This window comes from Silurus aristotelis (genome assembly GCF_946808225.1).
Source record: "Silurus aristotelis genome assembly, chromosome: 16".
Classification (NCBI taxonomy): domain Eukaryota; kingdom Metazoa; phylum Chordata; class Actinopteri; order Siluriformes; family Siluridae; genus Silurus; species Silurus aristotelis.
The window spans coordinates 2605401-2624306 of record NC_139589.1 but is presented as its reverse complement, the minus strand read 5'-3'; the positions used below and the strand labels follow the sequence as shown (position 1 = coordinate 2624306).

The 18906-nt window shown below is 40.0% G+C and overlaps 1 protein-coding gene across 1 annotated transcript; it reads left to right on the top strand.

Moving 5' to 3' along the window:
• The first annotated feature begins 42 nt into the window (after positions 1-42).
• On the top strand, positions 43-17159 carry cluhb (clustered mitochondria (cluA/CLU1) homolog b). The gene is made up of 27 exons (XM_083563599.1): positions 43-523; positions 758-2332; positions 2946-3115; positions 5196-5367; positions 5578-5721; positions 5872-5999; positions 6477-6631; positions 6736-6861; positions 6986-7133; positions 7387-7479; positions 7595-7989; positions 8085-8384; positions 8982-9199; positions 10147-10247; positions 10344-10496; positions 10589-10651; positions 10785-11041; positions 12947-13031; positions 13166-13319; positions 13398-13537; positions 13663-13743; positions 14818-14943; positions 15213-15334; positions 15435-15528; positions 16187-16321; positions 16411-16484; positions 16616-17159. Exons 2-27 carry the CDS (start codon positions 973-975, stop codon positions 16665-16667), a joined length of 5046 nt encoding a protein of 1681 aa, XP_083419725.1. The 5' UTR covers positions 43-523; positions 758-972; the 3' UTR covers positions 16668-17159.
• Positions 17160-18906: the final 1747 nt, after the last annotated feature.

Here is an 18906-nt window from a genome sequence, read left to right as displayed (position 1 = left end):
ACCCTGCCATAGCAACTGCTCTGGAGCAGCAGTCAATTCATTAGGGACAGAAAGGAGGTGTGTCTTACACAAGCCTGCACAGCCTCCTTCTGCCTGATAAGCATGAACTACAAGCAGAAGCTATTTATACGGGTGACCCGAGTGAAAAAGCAGCTACACGTGATGCATATGCCGAGCGGGATGCAGGAGGCTAGCATGCAGTCTGTGCCTTTTTTCAGATGGTTTATGTGAAGAGCTGAAAAAATGAGTTGAGATTTCTGCTGCTCGGGAACAGAAGTGGGCTAGAGCCATGGGGCTCTGGGCAGACTCCTCCTTCCTGGAAAAAAGTGTGTATGAAGGAGGGGCGCTGCAAAAGAGAGGCACACACACACACACACACACACACACACATAATGAAGGGCAAAAAAGGATACAAGAAGAGGCTGTGTAACCTGTCCTGGGCAAAAGAAGAAATGGATGGTGTTTGGCGTAATCAGGCTTCCAGGGAAATTTGAGGAGAGTTCCGAGATGAGAAAATCCAAAGGTAAGAAGTGGTGCATTTTCTCATAGCATTGTTTACATAAAGGTGCTTTTCTGCAGGTCACCAGGCTGAAAGATGATCTATGAACTTTCAAAACCAATGACGTAATCAACCTATTACGCAAATACTTCCAAAAGAACACTTCTTAAATCGAGATCTTTTTTTTTTTTTTTTTTTATGAAATCATCACTATTTATAAAAATATTCAGGCTGGGTTCAATCTGTGTTTCATTCCAGTACCGTGGTGCCGAACTTCTGACTGAATCAGCTCTCAGCCTGGTTATTTCTACAAATCAAAGTGCACATTACTACCAAGTCTGCGATGACCGTATTTACAGGCGTTCCAAAAACTTCAGAAGAGTTCGCTATGATGAAATCTTGGGCTGGAATCGATGTTCATGCATGACAGATTTGCTGGAGTGTGACAGCGTGTTGAACACTTCTCGATCAGCATGGGAAACCTACTTCAGTGCTGTCTCAGGCATTTGTTCCGCTGTAAGGACGTTCCTGAGCGAATCGAAGAGCAATCTCCGCTCTTGTCAAGAGAGAATAGTGATGTTGAAAGCCTCTCTCCATCAACGTCTGACATGTTGGCATCTCCTGTCCTGGATCAGGACCACCTCATTTACCCTGACATTGTCCTTAGCAGTAGTCACCGAGCAAACCTGGACATGGCTGACGTCTCACAGCAGGTAGAGCTTGTTTTACCAGAGAGAGGACAAAACAAAAAACAAACTAGTGTAAAAGAGGATTTTCAAGAAGACGAAATGCCAAGCACAAGAATCAGTCAACGGGAATTTCACTATTTGGACCGAAATCAGCTATGCACCACGGAGAACGAATGGCCCTTACTATCAGCCTTGCGTTCATGGCCATCAGAGCAATCGAATGCTTCAAATTTAGCTTCTCACACCTTTATCTACACACATGGACAGGAAACCAGGTATTGGCAGGATTCCTCTTGTCAAGAAGTGCAGTTCTTAGCACAGAGAAATCATGCAAGCCATCAACAAGTTTTTTCAGAGGCCACATCCTCTGGCACCTTCAGAACACCTTCATCTGACAGCCAAGCAAAAGGATCTTCACAGACTGAGACTGACATCATTGGAGTAAATGAAAGTGGAATTCAAGATGAGGACAAAGAAGGAACTCTGGGAAAAGAAACAGAACAAATGGAGCTAAACATGGTACACCGAGACCAGAACGGAGCACAACTGGGACAGGAAGTTGCACAGAGAGCAAATGACGTTCTCAGCAATGTAGCCGAGTGTGAACAAAGTGCTGTATGTTCAGATGCAAATGCAGCACAGAGAGGTGTAGCAAAAATGAACCTCAATGAAAGCAACCAAACAAAACATTCTCCGGTCCAATCAGGACAAACAGAAGCACAACATAGACCAAGCACAGCACAGACGGAGGAAAAAAGGCAGGAAACTGTTATTCTGATTAGTCAAAACGAAGAAAACAAACAGTTAGCGGTTAGACTTCAGACAAACCAGGATATCGAGAGAAACCAGGAAGAGATGGCACAGAACCGAGAGCTTATGCTGGAACTGGACTCCATTCAGACAGAAGGGGATGCTACAGAGATCACTAAGACTTCAACACAGCACATACCTGGGAATGAAGCTAAGTTTGCATCAAATATACAAGGTGTAGTAAAGTTAAGAACTCTTAATAAGGAACAAAACTGGTCTGAAGACAAGGATCAGGTCAAAATAGGTCCAAATTTGTACCAAAGACCAGTGAAAAATGAACAGTTTACCCTGTTTGTGGTTGATAAACTGTTCCTGGCCACCCCGAATATAGCAGGTATGTGCTCAGTGATACCACTGATTAAAAAAAAATAAAAAAAGACGACACCTATTGAAAAATACTATACAAAAATGACATTTCGCCATCTAAGTATGGCGAAATGGCGAAGTACTTCCTGGAGAGTATAGTCAACAAACTGACAAACTACATACAGATCAGGCATAACACCATGACATTATAACATTATGAGCGGTGAAGTGAATAACACTGATTATCTCTTCATCATTGCACCTGTTAGTGAGTGGATATATTTATTAGGCAGCATTTTGTCCTCAAAGTTGATGTTAGAAGCAGGAAAAAGTGTAAGGATTTGAGTGAGGGCCAAATTGTGACAGCTAGACGACTGGGTTTGAGCATCTCCAAAACTGCAGCTCTTGTGAGCTGTTCCCGGTCTGCAGTGGTCAGAATCTATCAAAAGTGGTCCAAACTGCTGAAGAAGATAATGGAGTAAATGCTCAATGGGTCAGAACTGTTTTGGCAGCAAAAGGAGACCAACACAATATTAGGCATTTGATCATAATGTTATGCCTGATCAGTGTACAGTAGTGTTTTACATGTCATATCAAATGTCCAACCGTTCACTGTATGCCATTTCTTTTGATTATATAAGGGCAAAGTCCAAATAACATGCTCAGTGACCAAACTGAGATTTCAGAGCTAAACAGATACAGGGACAAGGAACTCCAGGAGGATCCTGATTCTGTAGATTTAGACCCCAATGAGGACACGGGGTTAACTATCAGGATCCAGGCCCCTGGGACCGAGCCCACCGATTTCCAGGTATTTTGCTTTTATTAGTTAAAAAAATGAATGTTTACATGCGGTATTTGGACAAAAGATTAGGGACACATACGATTTGTATGTGCTTTCTGAACATCCCATTTAGTATTTTACATTTAGTCCCCATTTGCTGTTCAAATAACCTTCACTCCTCTGGAAAGATGTCCCACTAGGGAAGGGATAACTTAGTGAATAAGATGTGGGGCTTCTGATCAGAAGGTCATGGGTTCATATCCTACCACCACCAAGCTGTCACTGCTGGGCCCATGAGAAAGGTTCTTAACCATCAATTGCTCAACTGTATTACTGAGATAACATCGCTCTGGATAAGGGCATCTGCCAAATGCCATAAATGTAAATAGAGATTTGTGCTCATTCAGTCACAAGGGTGTTAGTAAAGTCGGGTACTGATGTTCTTGAGGTGAGGAGGACATTCATCCCAAAGGTGTTCAATAGAGTTAAGGTTAGAGGTCAACCCATATAAAGTATATCTTCATGGAGCTTGCTTTGTGCATTGTCAAGATAGAACAGGTTTGGGCCTCCCAGATCAGGTGAAGGGGAAAATGCTACTGCATCAATCTAGATGTCCCATACAATTGTGTCCCTCCAACATTGTAGCAACAGTTTGGTAAAGAACATTTTTGTTCCATATAGTGTATGTACCATGGTTCTATGACTGCACCCTATGAAAAAACGAGCTGGTGGTCCTCCACCTAGTTATAGATTTCTCTTTTACCCTGGGTAAATATATACATTTCTATTCTGCTTTCTTTTGTGGGCTATTATGGATTTATGGAAGCTGTAAGAAGTCATTATAGCATGTCCTAATAGCACACCTTGCCCTAAAATTACAGATAGCACCGATAGACAGGATATATAACATGAAGGTGTTGATATTCTTATGATACTGATATTAAGGGTGAAAATCATTTTTGCACTGATTTTCTTCTTCTTCTTTCAGCTTCTCCCATTAGGGGTCGCCACGGCAGATCATCAGTCTCCATACCCACCCTGTCCTCTACATCTGTCTCTTTCAAACCAACTACCTGCATGTCTTCCCTCACCACATCTATAAACCTCCTCCTTGGTCTTCCTCTTTTCCTTTCTCCTGGTGGCTCCATCCTCAGCATTCTCCTACAGATATACCCCATGTCCCTCCTCTGCACATGTCCAAACCATCTCAATCTCACCTCCCTCACCTTGTCTTCAAAACATCCTACATGTGCTGTCCCTCTTATAAACTCATTTCTAATCCTGTCCATCCTCGTCACTCCCAACGAAATACGATGCTCTATTTAGGATAGGAATAGCTCAACATTGCATTGGGTTTCATACCTTTGTGGAATGGACTCACAAGCCAGTGGCTTATGATGAAATAGTTAGCATTATTCTAATGGAAGTACATTTCATAGTCACTGGCCTGTTTCTAGTGCATGCTTCAACAGTTCTTTGCGCTGGGTAAAACATTCCTGCCCCATGAATTGGGTAGCTTTTAGGGGAAGTGGTAGCTCAATTGTTAAGATGTTTGACTTCTGATCAACCAAGCTGGGTTGCTGGAACCTTAAACAAAAACTTTACATGTGGACTGTATGAGACTAGTTGCTCTGAATAAGGGTGTAAAATGATGTAAAATGTACATGGTCTAGCTTAGCTTTTTAATATAGCATCCTCCTTTACAGCATTTGGTAGACACCCTTATCCAGAGCGACTTACATTATCTTATTCATACAACTGAACAGCTATGGGATTAAGGGCTTTGCTCAGGGGCCCAGAATTGGCAGCTTGGTTGTGGCTGTGTTATGAACACAATCTTCGGATCCAAAAGCCAATGCCTTAACCACTAAGCTCTCACATCTCAGCTCGACAATGTATACAGTCCTGCTGATGTGCTCCTTCTTTACAACCCCTTCTTCCAGAATCCTCCAAAGAAAATTGGTTGAAATGAAAACCTATGCCTGTATCTTTTTGTAGCTATTTACTAACACATCTCTGGTTACTCTCACAATAAAAGGTTTTTGATACTTCCTGCTGACCTTTTTATAAATGCTTTTTTTTTTTTTTTGCCTTGTGTGACATTCAGGCATCTCCATTAGCAATGGTGCAGGAAATCAAGCAAGTGTTGATGGACCGTGAGGAGACCTGTTATCGTACCTGTTTCTCCCTGCAGTTAGATGGGAATACACTGGACAACTTCTCTAATCTGAAGGCCATTAGTGGTCTGCAAGAGGGCTCGCTTTTGAAGATAGTGGAAGGCAAGTGTTCAACTGAAACTTTATAGACTGACCATTGGAGACTTTATCAAATTTAAATACTATATTTAAGCTGAATGCACATTTCATGCGTCTGCAAATTTAGGTAACAATAATGATGACCACTGTCCTATTCATTAGTCCATTGAGGTCAGGTAGTACCAAGTTATTTATCCACCTGGATGGTCTGTATGACTTTTATGAAACTTGTAGAGCCATACACAGTTCGAGAAGTACGTTTACACCTTCGTCACATCAGAGACCTGCTGAAAAGCTTGGACCTCACAGATGCCTATAACGGCATCGAGGGAAGCTCTCTGTCCTTCCTTAGGTTCTTCACTGAAGATCGTGCTGAAGGTGAGATGCAACAGACAATACCCATTAATACCAATTCTCTACATGAATTTTGTAAAGCCATTCTTAGAGAACGACACAGGGAGAACAAATGCAAAAGAGCTAAATTATACTATCCAGCTGTTCTTTGAAAAATGTATACATTCTTTTCAGAAAACAGCAAATTCAAGAAAAGAGCTGAAGATGTGATGCAATTTAATTGTAGCCCTCCTGAGTACATTCTTCCAGGGACTAAGGAATGTTTACTGGGACCCCTGCAGCCTCAAAGTGAGAACTTAAAGGTAAACTACAGACAAGTGTGTATAAGGATGAGCGCAAAATATGGTACTGCAAGCTTATGTGGGTCAGCATGGTGGCACAGTATGGCACAATAATGTAGCTGCCTTATAGCTCCAGAATCCCCGGGTTTGATCCTGGCTTGGGCGACTGTATGTGTGGTTCTTCTCTGAGAACCAGGAATAGTCTTCCAGTAAGTGTATTGTTTATGTACATCCAGAGCTTGCACCAATCCAGTCGTGTTCCACGGGGTTAGTGTAGGAGGATAGAATATATAGTTTGTACAGTATAAAAACCATTACATCTATGAAATGTCCCCATAAAACACAAAAACCCAACCAACTCCACTTGATGATAAAATCCTTAGTATGATTTGCACCTAAATATTTTTTTTTATTGTGTTCGATATAGATTGATAAATCTTTGAAATATTAAAGAAACTAACTTGGCATTAACTGTACTCTGTGTCCTTTTGCTAACAGTCCATCGAATGCCTGAAGGTGCTGATGACCAGCAACTGGAACCCTCCTCCAGGAAACAGAAAAATACATGGTGATCTCATGTACCTCAATGTCCTTACCATGGAGGACAGACAATTCAGCATTACAGCTTCAACACGAGGTTTTTACTTGAATCAGTGAGTAGATCAATGACATTTGGATGCTGTTCTGTTGCTGAAGGATGAATGAATGAATGAATGAATGAATGAATGAATGAATGAATGTCTTTTTTTTTTTTTAGATCTACCACTTACAATTTTAACCCGAAGCCAGAAAATCCCAGTATGCTTAGTCATTCCTTAGTGGAGCTTCTGAATCAGATCAGTCCAGTATTTAAAAAGAACTTCAGTCTTTTACTCAAGAGAAGGTAAATCTCTTAACACATAGATATTACTGTAGATTCACATGTTGAGACTATGAAAATTAGCTATGTTTTCCAAGTAATTCTTCTATTTAATTCAAAGCTTAATGTTTGCTACTTTGCTTTTCAGAACATCGACACACCCTTTTGAGAGAATAGGTACACCATTACAGGTGTTTAGCTGGACTGCTCCAACTCTCGACCATGCCATGGACTGTGTTCGAGCTGAAGAGGCCAGCTCTTCCCAACTGTACTATGAAGGACATGTGCCTGGACAGGTTCCGTTTTGTCTTTTTTCCCAAATGCTCACTTGTATTAAATGAGATAAATGTAAGTCGACCTGGATAAATGTAAAAAAAAAAGTCAAATGTCTCAAAATAAATAAAAGGCCAGGTGTTTCCAAACTTTTGACAAGCACTGTATCGACTGGAGGCTTTTTCCATTAGGTTCCAAAACATGAGGGAACAAAAAAAGATATCAATAAAACTTACAGTCTACAATTATGTTGAAAATGTTGCTGCTAAACTTTAGGTTTGTGACTGGAATGAAGAGCTTCAGAGCACTAGAGAGCTACCGAGTCAGAGCCTCAGAGATCGCCTGCTAAGAGACAGAGCAATCTTCAAGGTAAGGCCAACGTTTTTCAGGGGTCCCTCCCAACTCTTTTCAGCTCAGTTTGACATCACTGATTAGTACTAAAATATTACTAAAGCAAAGACAAAAATCGATTTGTCCTCCGCAGGTTAACAGTGATTTTGTGAGCACTGCTACACGAGGTGCAATGGCAGTAGTCGATGGCAATGTGATGCCCATCAACCCCAGTGAGGAACCACACAATCACATGTATGTGTGGAACAATATCTTCTTTAGCATGGGCGTAGACGGACATGAACAGTATAAAGAGGTAGGTGGCGAGGCTGCAGCCTATGTCGCCTCAGCCATTGACCTGAATGGTGTGAGAGCATACAGTGCACTGGATACAGATGGCCTATACATGCTTGGTACAGTACTGGTGGATTATCGAGGTTACCGTATCACTGCACAGTCGATTGTCCCTGGAATTCTTGAATGTGACCAGGAACAGAGTGTGATCTACGGTTCCACTGACTTCGGAAAGACTGTCGTCTCTAACGAACAGTAAGTTGGTTTTAAAATCCTTTGTCTTTAGCATTGTTGACAGAAATGTTTTATAATTGAAAGTAAGAGATTATGTTGGTTCTGGATTCCTCAAGGTTCCTAAAGTTACTGGAAAAACCCAGCAAGCATCTGAGAGTGCAGCGGCACTTTGTGCTTAACAAAGACGACTCCGCTGTAGAGTTGTGTTCCTCAGTGGAATGCAAGGGCATCGTGGGTAACGATGGCCGTCATTACATTCTCGACCTGCTGTTCACATTTCCCCCTGACCTCAATTTCTTGCCTGTGGAAGGGGAGGAACTAAACACCGAGTGCCAACAACTGGGTTTCCCAATGCAACACCGACATCGCCTGGTCTGTCTGAGACAAGAGCTAGTTGAGGCATTTGTGAAGTATAGGTCAATATATTTTTCTTATATTCCGCATATCATTATAGCCACTGATCAAGCATAACATTATGACTACCTGCCTAATATTGTGTTGGTCCCCCTTTTGCTGCCAAGACAATCCTTTACCTTTCAAGCATTAACTTCATCAGCAGTTTGAGCTACAGGAGCTCATCTGTTGGATCAGACCACACGGGCCAGCCTTCGATCCCCACGTGCGTCAATGAGCCTCGACCGCTCATGACCCTGTCGCCGGTTCACCACTGTTCCTTCCTTGGAGCACTTTTGATAGATACTGACCACTGCAGACCAGGAACATCCCACAAGAGCTGTAGTTTTAGAGATGCTCTGACCCAGACGTCTAGACGTCACAATTTGGCCCTTTTTAACCTCGCTCAAATTCTTACACTTGCCCATTTTTTCTGCTTCACTTGCTGCCAAATACTTACTAACAGGTGCCGTGATGAAAAGATAATCACTGTTATTTACTTCACCGCTCATAATGTTATAATGTCATAATGTTATGCCTGATCAGTGTATATTTCTGTATAAATATTTGTGTGTACTGGCAATTTAAGAATTTAGATTTACTCATATTTGTTTCTTTAGGCATCAATTATACATGAGTAACGAATCTCAAAGCCTTGATCAAGAAAGCAACAGAATAAGAGATGTTGAATTACCAGACAGTCCAGAGGTAGATGCTTTGGATCCAACACCAGATGTTTCCAGCAAGCATGTAGATATTGACAAGAACGATTCTCTCCATCGGTCTATGCATTCGTCCTCTCTTGACATTCGTTTCAACCCTGACATTTTCTCACCAGGTGTGTGGGTTAGTGAGTAGCTTTTAGTGGACAAAAGTTTTGGTAAATCTTAACAATATTGTTTAATAACTCATGCAGGGAATGAAAAAGTAGTACTACATTAACTCCCGAGTGTTTACTTTTATCTAGTAATAAATACTAAGTACATAAAAAAATTACGTAACGGTTTGTTTAGTCATTAAAATATATAAGAAAAAAGTATTGGGACACCTGAAAGCACAAAGTTGAAAGCACACAATAATACAGGACGTCGTGGATGCGGTAGCATGACATTTTCCTAAGAGACCTGAACCTGTTCCAACATAACATCCTGCTCAACAGTTCTGGGTGTGCTTTGTTGTGTTTTTCATTTTATTAAAAAAGATATACGATGTTGGGTGGTCAGGGTTTGGGCTCACATGAAATTTACATTTCCCACATTTAGCAGACGCTCCACTGCAGAGCAACAATAATCTTATTCATACAAATGAGCAGTTGAGGGTTAAGAGCCTTGCTCAAGGGACCAGCAGTGCTGAAATTCAAAATTATGATCAGAAGTCCAGTGTCTTAACTAAAGTTCTTTACCCATTCCATGGTGTTGTTCACAAAACCAGATATGATTTATATGGTTTGGCGTGAAAGCTCTTGGGTGGCCTGCTCTAGAGCGCTGACCTCAACCCTATTGAACGCCTTTGGAACAAAGTGGAAAGCCGACTGCATTTTACATTAGCACCTGACTTTACTAACGCCTTTGTGACTGAAGGAGCATAAATCTCCACAAACGCGCACCAAAATCCAACAGACCTTTACAATATAGTACTACTACATAATAGTTCTTCATTAACACTTCAGAGATAACACTTCAGTCATGATCTCTGCTCGTCCCTATGCATGAGTTATTGAATGTTACTGAAATTCAAACATATTCCAATTTTATCCTAATCATAGTTCATGTATTCATATCGTAGGTGTTCGATTCCCAAAAGAATGTTTGCAAGATATCCAGGAACAGAAACAACTTTTAAAGGATACGGCAGCTTTCCTTGTGTCAACCCAAATCCCAAACTTAGTGAGTATGAGTCCTTATTGCTCTGTGATCTATGCATCTTTCTCGATATCATAAATATTCCCAGAAACTAATAATGACCATGTTGTGAGCATGCAGATTAAGAGCTGCGTTGATCATACCACAATGCCGATGGATGGTTTTACCTTAACTGAGGCTCTCCATCAAAATGGCATCAACATCCGTTACCTGGGAATAGTACTGGAGTTTATTGAGAAAAGTCCTCAGAAGACAAAACTGGACCATGTTTATGTGAGTCATTTTATACCATGGGTTCTGTTGAATTTATTACTGAGCACTTTGCACACAAAATGACACTCATCTGTCTCGCTTTTTCCTTGTAGCGAATTGCACTATGTGAGTTGATCACTAGATGTGCAAAACATACGTTCAGGACCTATTTGTTAGTAAGTTTTTTATTTGAAATCCCAAATGTTCAGTAGAATACCGTTTTCTCTAATCTTATGCTACAATTCATTGTTAGATCCGCCACACCTTGTTGACCCTTGATCTTACCACTGTTGCATATTTTGCCCTCAGGCTGTAGAGTCATCTTCCCTGTCTGTCTCAGTCAGCCATTTCCTCAACTGCTTCCTCAGCCCCTCGCCGGAGGTTCTGGGGACCCAGCAGATGGACAGATTGTCATCCAAGCGCAGGAGTCGGCGGAGGCGGAGTCGTGGCTCTTTAAGTGGCAAAGTGCCAAGTGTAGGAGGTGCATTAACCAACCTGACCTCCAGTGAACTCTGGAGGACTATCCAGGCTGAGGCTCAGGAGTATTATCACTACAGCCTGCTGTGGTAAAAGCTCAATATTTACCTAGTATTTACACACAATTACAGGTTTAAATCATATATGCATGGTAAATCCAATGCAAGTCAAACATTTGTGAACATTCCTTGACTTAATTATTCATAGCTTCTGTTTTTTCGCATAAACTTACAGTTATTTAAATTCTAGTTCAAGATTAGAGGTGAAAAGAGTAATATAATATTCTACTCAAGTAAAAGTACTGTAACTTCAAATAAATTTTTTATAAATTTTCTAATTCTAGTGTAGTTCAAAACGGATATGGAGATATAAATCTCAAACCAGTTGTTAATAACTGAACTAAAACCTTTATAAATTGAAGTGCAATAACAAAAAAGTAATAATAAATAAAAAAAAAAACACTACCGTCCATGACTTAAGTCTAATGTTAGTTGTGCACTTTTAAAGCAAAAAAAATTAAGTTATGATAATGAGAAAAAACGCAAACATGCAGATTCAGAAATCAGGTAGCGAGCGCACACATCGAACAACTGTCTCGTCCATCTCCATCTTTCTTTTTTGGGAGTTTTAGCGCGTTTGTTCTCCGCCCATCAATCAGTCAGTGCAGTAGTTATTTTTTATTATTTTTTACCCAGTAATGGATATGATTTAAAATGTAGTTAAGTACAATACTTCAAACAAAACATACTTCAGTCAAATTAAAATTACAGATTTTAAAATCTACTTTTAAGAGTCGTAGTAAATAATAAAAAAAAAACGACTCAATTACAGTAATTTGAGTAAATGTAATTCGTTTACGTTCCACCTCTGAGATCCAGTGAGTACAAAGGGAGGTCTGTGTGTGTGGGATGGGAATCTTTCTCTTTCTTCTCAATCACAATGACAATAGGCAATCGTAATGTGTGTGCAATGTCTGTGACAGGTGCATGTATGTGTAATAGGGACAGACAGCATTTTCCCTGTAAATACAGTACATTTCTGTGCTCTTTGACACAACATGGGAAGCGGTTTGAAAAAACCTGGTTGGCTTGTTTCAAGTGTTTCAGATGAAATGTGTAATTGTCTCCGATTTGCAGGTATTGTCATAGGTGAAAAAACACCTTGCTAGTAGGTGAGATATTTAGCTGGTAACCAAATTTGAGAGGATTAAGGGAAAAAATATAAACAAAAATAAAAAAATGGCAAATGTTGCAGCTATACAGACGATCTGAAACCGATAGCAGTGTAGTGAATGATATGGTAGATATTAATAATAAGATGTTGTCATTGAAGTATTGTAGGTAATTTCACCAAATTCCCTGAGGTTTATCGGAATGTCAAAGCAACTATAAATGCTTTGTTTTGGATGAATAAATCAGATATTCTGTAAATGCAGATGTATTTTTTATAAACTAGGGCTGTCAATCGATTAAAATATTTAATCACAATTAATAGTGTTTTACTGTTCTTCTTCTACTCCTTCTACTTCTTTCGGCTGCTCCCGATTGATACATTGATTCTTTATGCAAATGTATGTTTATAATAAGTGACACCAAACTCAAGATAGAGCATGACGACAAAATATTCTTGTAAATGTTTTAAAGTAATAATGGTGTGTTGAATTACGTACAGAAAATCATCAGGACACCAAACGAAACTTTTGCTGTGTTTCCACACGGACGGTTTTAAACGCCGGATGTGTGCATCACGGGGGTTTTTGGTGCTTGATTTGAGACTTGGCGCATCAATAAATCTAATCAATAGCGATTACAAATATTTTTCAGTGGAGTTTATTATTTAATTTATATCTAAGTAAAGAAAGGACTTAGTGAATAAATGCATGTTGCGTTGAAGGTTTTAATTTCGCTTCTTTTAAATGTATTTCGATTTTTAATAGCTTGAATTGCAAAATTATAAACCTCAATTAATCTTGATGTTTTATTTGTGCCCGGCAGTGAAAGTATAGAGCAGGCGGTGGAGAAATGTGGTTTACAAAGAATCACCCTGCTCAGAGAGATCTGTATCAAAACAGGCATCCAGGTAATGTAAGATAAATCTGCCATCCTTCCAACAATGCAATGTTTCGGGTAAAAATTCACCCCATGTGTTTGCCAAAACTCTCTGAACCCTGCCACCACTTTAAACACCAACACTCAAATGTACCCAATGTTCAGATTCATATCAGAGAGTATCAGTTTGATGGCAAGCAAAGGCCGGCGTTCAGCGAGGAGGACATCTTGAACATTTTCCCCGTTATAAAGCACGTCATCCCGAAAGCTAATGATGGGATTTATTTTCTGCACTGCGGCCAAGCCAGCATCCAGCAGGGTGAGTGCAAGAGTTTCTCCAACAGCTAACAACACACAGAAAACAACAACACAATAACTAATCTTTTATCATCTTCAGGAAACCTGAATGAAGGTTGTGAGCTAATCAGCCAAGCATTAAGCTTGTTCACTAATGTTTATGGGGCTCTGCACCAGGATGTCTGCATCTGTCTGCGTCTGCTGGGACGCATTTATTACATACTCGGAGACTATGCTGAGGTGTGGATTTTGTGCTCTTTACTCATCCAGTTAAAGATTTAAGCTTTGGTGTGCATGTAATTTTAAATTCCTAATAAACACGGTAGACACGTTATCCCATTCCAGTTGTATGTGTTTTATCTTAGGCACTGAGTCACCAGCAGAAAGCTGTACTGATCAGCGAAAGAGTTCTGGGAATAGACCATCCGAACACTATACAGGAATATGTGAGTGTCAAGTGTCATGTCACTTCCTGGTAAAATGTTTATAAAAGAGTATAAAATTGTTCCATAGTCACAGTGGGTGCACCATAATGCTGAAAGTACTGTATGTGGAAACCTTTTTAAACATTTATAAAGAAAAGTAGTAGAACAGAGCGCTGCATCACAGACAGGAATCTCATACAGTGAGAATGAATGTCATCACTAAAGCAAGAAACCCAATAAACACAATTCAACACGTCTCCTTTCACTGTAGCCACAACTGCACCGCCTGCATAGATCATCTCTCGCAGAAGCATTGAAATTAACCTCATAAAATCACCTCTGGGTTTTTGCATTTTCGTGCATTTTTATGGTGCATTTTATCGTGCATTATGGTTTTCTTGGGATTTGAAATAAAGGCAGAATATGCTTGTGTTTTTGTGCAAATTCGACAGGAAAGAAAACGCAAACATATAAATGGTTCATGAAAAACTTGGACTGTTTTGGTGACCTTTCCTCAAGATGTCCAACATTTCTTGAAAAGTCCGTCTTGTAAATATCCTTGTAAATGAATCTGCGCCCAATTAATTTTCTTTTCCTATGTCAGCCGTTGTAAAATGAAAAAAAAAAAACAGCTATTAAATCCACATTGATATATTTGAGCTTGTGCAGTTTGCTACAGATGCGGGTTGTAAGATCTGACTAGCGCGCTCTCTGACCGTCCAATCAAAGGATGTGAAAATGCTGATGTGACTGAAGTGACCATATCGCAGTCTGACTGGTTAAAGCAACAGCTTCAAGCAACATGGAGTTAATGATTAAAAAGCCGACACTCTTTCTTTTGTCTGAAATCTGATTGGATAGAAACTCCAATTTCAACTATCCCAACTACTGGGAATAATTTGAGACATTTTCATGGACAAAATGGATAAAATTTGAGTTAGTGATTCCAGAGAAGGTCTTGCTGACCCTGACGGCTTTATAGTTATAGTGAATAACCACATATAAGTGTGATGATCAGGTGCCCACATACTTTTGGCAAAACTGTAAATGCAGGTGTATCTCTAACTCTGTTTTTGCACTCTCCATTTTTTTTAGAAACACCTTGGTCTTTATTGCTTTGCCGGTGGACAGACGTCTACAGGGTTGCGACTGCTCTACCGCGCCCGTTACCTCATGCTGCTGGTGTGTGGAGAAGATCATCCAGAAATGGCTCTACTGGATGTAAGGAAACTGGTAGCAAGTGTTTTCAGAAAAAGAAAATTTAGGGCAAACATTTTCAGACACTGCAGCATCCGATTGTATGTCCTAATTTCCATAAAAACACAGAGCCTTTGGATTCCTATTGTCAAATATCCTAACTGGGAAAATCCTAAAAATAGGATTCTGCCATCTCTAGCAATTAGGCTAACTTATCAATTTCCTGCTATACCTGAATCAGCAATAAACCTTTCTTGATAGCTTGCTTTACCATTTTTTTTCGGTCTGTTCAGAGTAAGATTGGTCTCGTGTTACATGGCATGATGCAGTGTGACCTTGCGCTTAAGTTTTTGGAGAATGCCCTGGCTTTGACCTCAAAATATCAGGGGCCGACCTCGCTAAAAGTGGCACAAGGGTGAGGAATAAACCACTGCTCCACAAGAACCACTGTCTTCCATAAGAAAGTGTGCAATGTTCAGCTCTGATGTACCCTCTTCTACGATTCTGTTTTGTAGCCGTCACTTGTTGGCAAAGGTGCACGAGAGCAAAGGGGATTTCCGCTCGGCGCTGAGACATGAGAAGGAACGCTACGTGATTTACCGGAGCCAGGTGAATACCAAGCTTGTTTTGTTTGACCAATACAATTCCGATTATAGGAAGATCAACACTGTGTGGATCCATGTAGGAGGCGTTTAGGAATGACATATATAAAAATCAGGACATTTCGTTATTAAAACATTCCACTAATTTACTTTCAGATCCTCCCTAAGCATTAATAATAACTAACTCTTGGCATCTGAACGTTCTGCTGAAATACTTTGCTGTGCCTCTTGTAAAACTTGGGGCAGGTCATTGCATGATAGATAACACTTCAGACGACTGTTTGCTCTGTAAATAAAACACACAGAGCTCAGACGTATGGCTCATTGTCTTGTTGTACGATGAAGTCGGTTCTAATGAGCCACAGTTCAGAAGTAATTGCATGGTTTTGAAGTATGGAATGGTTGCCATGTTGATTCCTTTCACCTGGAATAAGTCACCAACCTTCCAAAACAACCCCAAACCATTAATCTTCTACCTCCTTGTGCAACTGTGGGAGTGAGGAGTCTGATCACATCTTCTCTCCTTTTCTCCGTCTTGCACAAGTTCTTTTGTTGGAGACAAAAGTGTCCCTCTTGGACTCCACTAAACTTTCTTCTAGTCAATTACCGTCTATTTGACTTTCTTCCAGTCAATCAATGTTTAACTGTCCAATCACTGTCCACAGGTTGGAGAAGCACATGAAAAGACACAAGAGAGCTCCGAGTACCTGAAGCACCTCACGAATCAGGCTGTAATTCTGCAGAGGACTATGAACATGATATACACAAACAGTTCTGGATCCAGTATTACTCCTCTCACTGTAAGTACCAAAGTGCATTGTAGGGTGTAAGATATAGAAACGCATGGATGAAGAATCCCGAATGTGTTTTAACATTCTGTCGACCGTAGCTTGCAGCTCCAAGTCGGCTCTGGATTGTGGAGCAGCTAAATCTGGTCAATGGCATTGTCCTCATCCCACTCAGGTAAACTCTACAGATTATGAAACACATGTCAATGTTATATGTCAATGTTGTACTTCTTAGCATTATTTTAAAATTTATTTTTTAATATTTTTTACTCTTCTTCACCGTGCACCGGATACTCGACCCTAAAGCAACACTGATCTTGAAAGTCTAAGGGACCACCCCCCAAAAACATCGGCTTGAATCGAAAACAGGAGGTTTTTACAACATTCAGGAATCACAGGAGCACGACTATCAGCTTCTACTGTCATGAAATACCAACATATACTACAGTAACTATATGCATTAATCTCAATCAGCATGAAGTCAATAAGAAAACTTAAATAAGCCATGATGGGACTGAAACATGATCGAGTGAAACACCAACATGTGATGACATGAATTGAGATCTTGGTTCACAGCGAAATGTGCCTGCAAAATAAATCTGGAGTTCTTTTCATTATTTTCGTATTCTAATATAATAAGGCTGTAACTGCTTATGATGATATACTGTATATGCATTATTTTGTATCTTCGGTCATAGGAATGAGTTATATATTTGGAATAAGGCTACTCAGTTTGATGTCGTTGCATGGTTTACAGGGAACAGAAGCAAAGACGCTACTTTCTGACTTGTTCGTGCCAAATGCCATGTTAGGAAAATGCTAATAGAAATAAATTTGGTATGAATTTGAATCACTCAGTCGTGCTAAATATGATATAAACAATAGTTTCATGCTAACTGCAAATATGTGTGTGTGTGTGTGTGTGTGTGTGTGTGTGTGTGTGTGTGTGTGTGTGTGTGTGTGTGTGTATGCTTTTTTATGATTGTACTGCCAAAAACATACATTATAGAGAGCATTGTTGTTTGTAATACGGTGATGATGTGGATGATGATGATGATGATGATGATGATGATGATGATGACTAGTAAAACTAGTACTATTTTTATGCGCCCTTAACTTCATGTGTTTGCTGATTGCAATACCTAATGACAGCCAATATCACAAACGCCATGCTTTGCACATAACCAAGCAGGATGTGGTTCATGTAATTCAACTATGTTTTATTTATCTGATGAATTCCACAACAGACAATATCACACAACACATTTACACTGTTTTAGCCAGCTAACACAGCACAATGGGCCAGCAGGTCACGTTAGTGCTTCATCTATAGTTAATGAGAGCGTTGTTCTCCTCAGTTCGAGAGCTTTTGTTAATGCTCACATAAAAGATTACAATTTAAAAAAGGAGTAATGGCATGAAAGTTTTAGATGGTGCCAGGATTCGGTGGTTTCTTGTGATTTTCATGCACAGCAGAATCTTAGAATTAAGCCAGAATGGTGCGAAAAACAAAAAACATCGCATGAGCTGAAATTCAAAATTGCATTTCAAAGAACATAACCCTGAGGTGGATTGACTACAAGGACCACATCATGACCCATGGACAGGAATCTACAATGAACACAGACTCACTAGAAACTGGACAGTTGGACAACATCTTTGGAAAAAAACAAACTTTAATAAGTTCCTACAATATGTTCCTATTAAAGTGACTAGCAAGTGCATATAAAAAAAATTTAAATTGAGGGCTGAGCTGAACGTGTAAACAAATATGATCTATGTTGACATTGGAAAATGATTGTACATAGGTGTACAGATAGGAAAGGTAGGTCAAGAAAGGGTACTAGGGAAATCATAAGAGGCCATGCATTGTCATTTTCTTTCTTTCTACTTTTCTCTTGAACACGAATTAGTCTTCTTTTGATCTGATATTAAAACATCGTTTACTCTTGATCAGAACTTAATATCAAAACAGAATTCTAGAGATAGTTGTATTTTTTGTTTTAAAAACTTAACTATCACATGTACATAAATATTCACAGCCTTTACTGCCTCAAGACTTTCTGGGCATGATACAACAAGCTTTGCACATCTGGATTGGGAGATTTTCTGCATTTCTTCGTGGCAAACCCTGTCAAGATCAGTCAGGTTGGAAGAAGACCATCGGTGGACAGTCACTTTCAAGTCTTTCCAAAGATGTTCAATAGGGTTCAAGTCATTGCTCTGGCTGGGTGACTCTTCTGGGGACATTGACAGAGTTGTTTGAGGGTCGTTTTTATCATGGAATGTGAACCTTTGCCCCAATCTGATGTCTAGAGTGCAATGAAACAGGTTTTTATTGATTATATCTTTGCATTTTGCTTCATTCCCACTGACCAGTTGCCCAGTCACTGCAGCGGAAAAACACCCCCACAGCATGATGTGTTGGGATGGTTTTGTGCAGGTGATAAATGGTGCTTCGTTCAGACATAACGCTCAGAATTGATGCCAAACAGTCATTGGTTTCATCACACCAGAGAATCTTGTTCCACACTGTCTAAAAGTCCTCCTGTTGGCAAACAAACAGGCTTCCATGGGTTTTGCACTGAGGGGAGGTC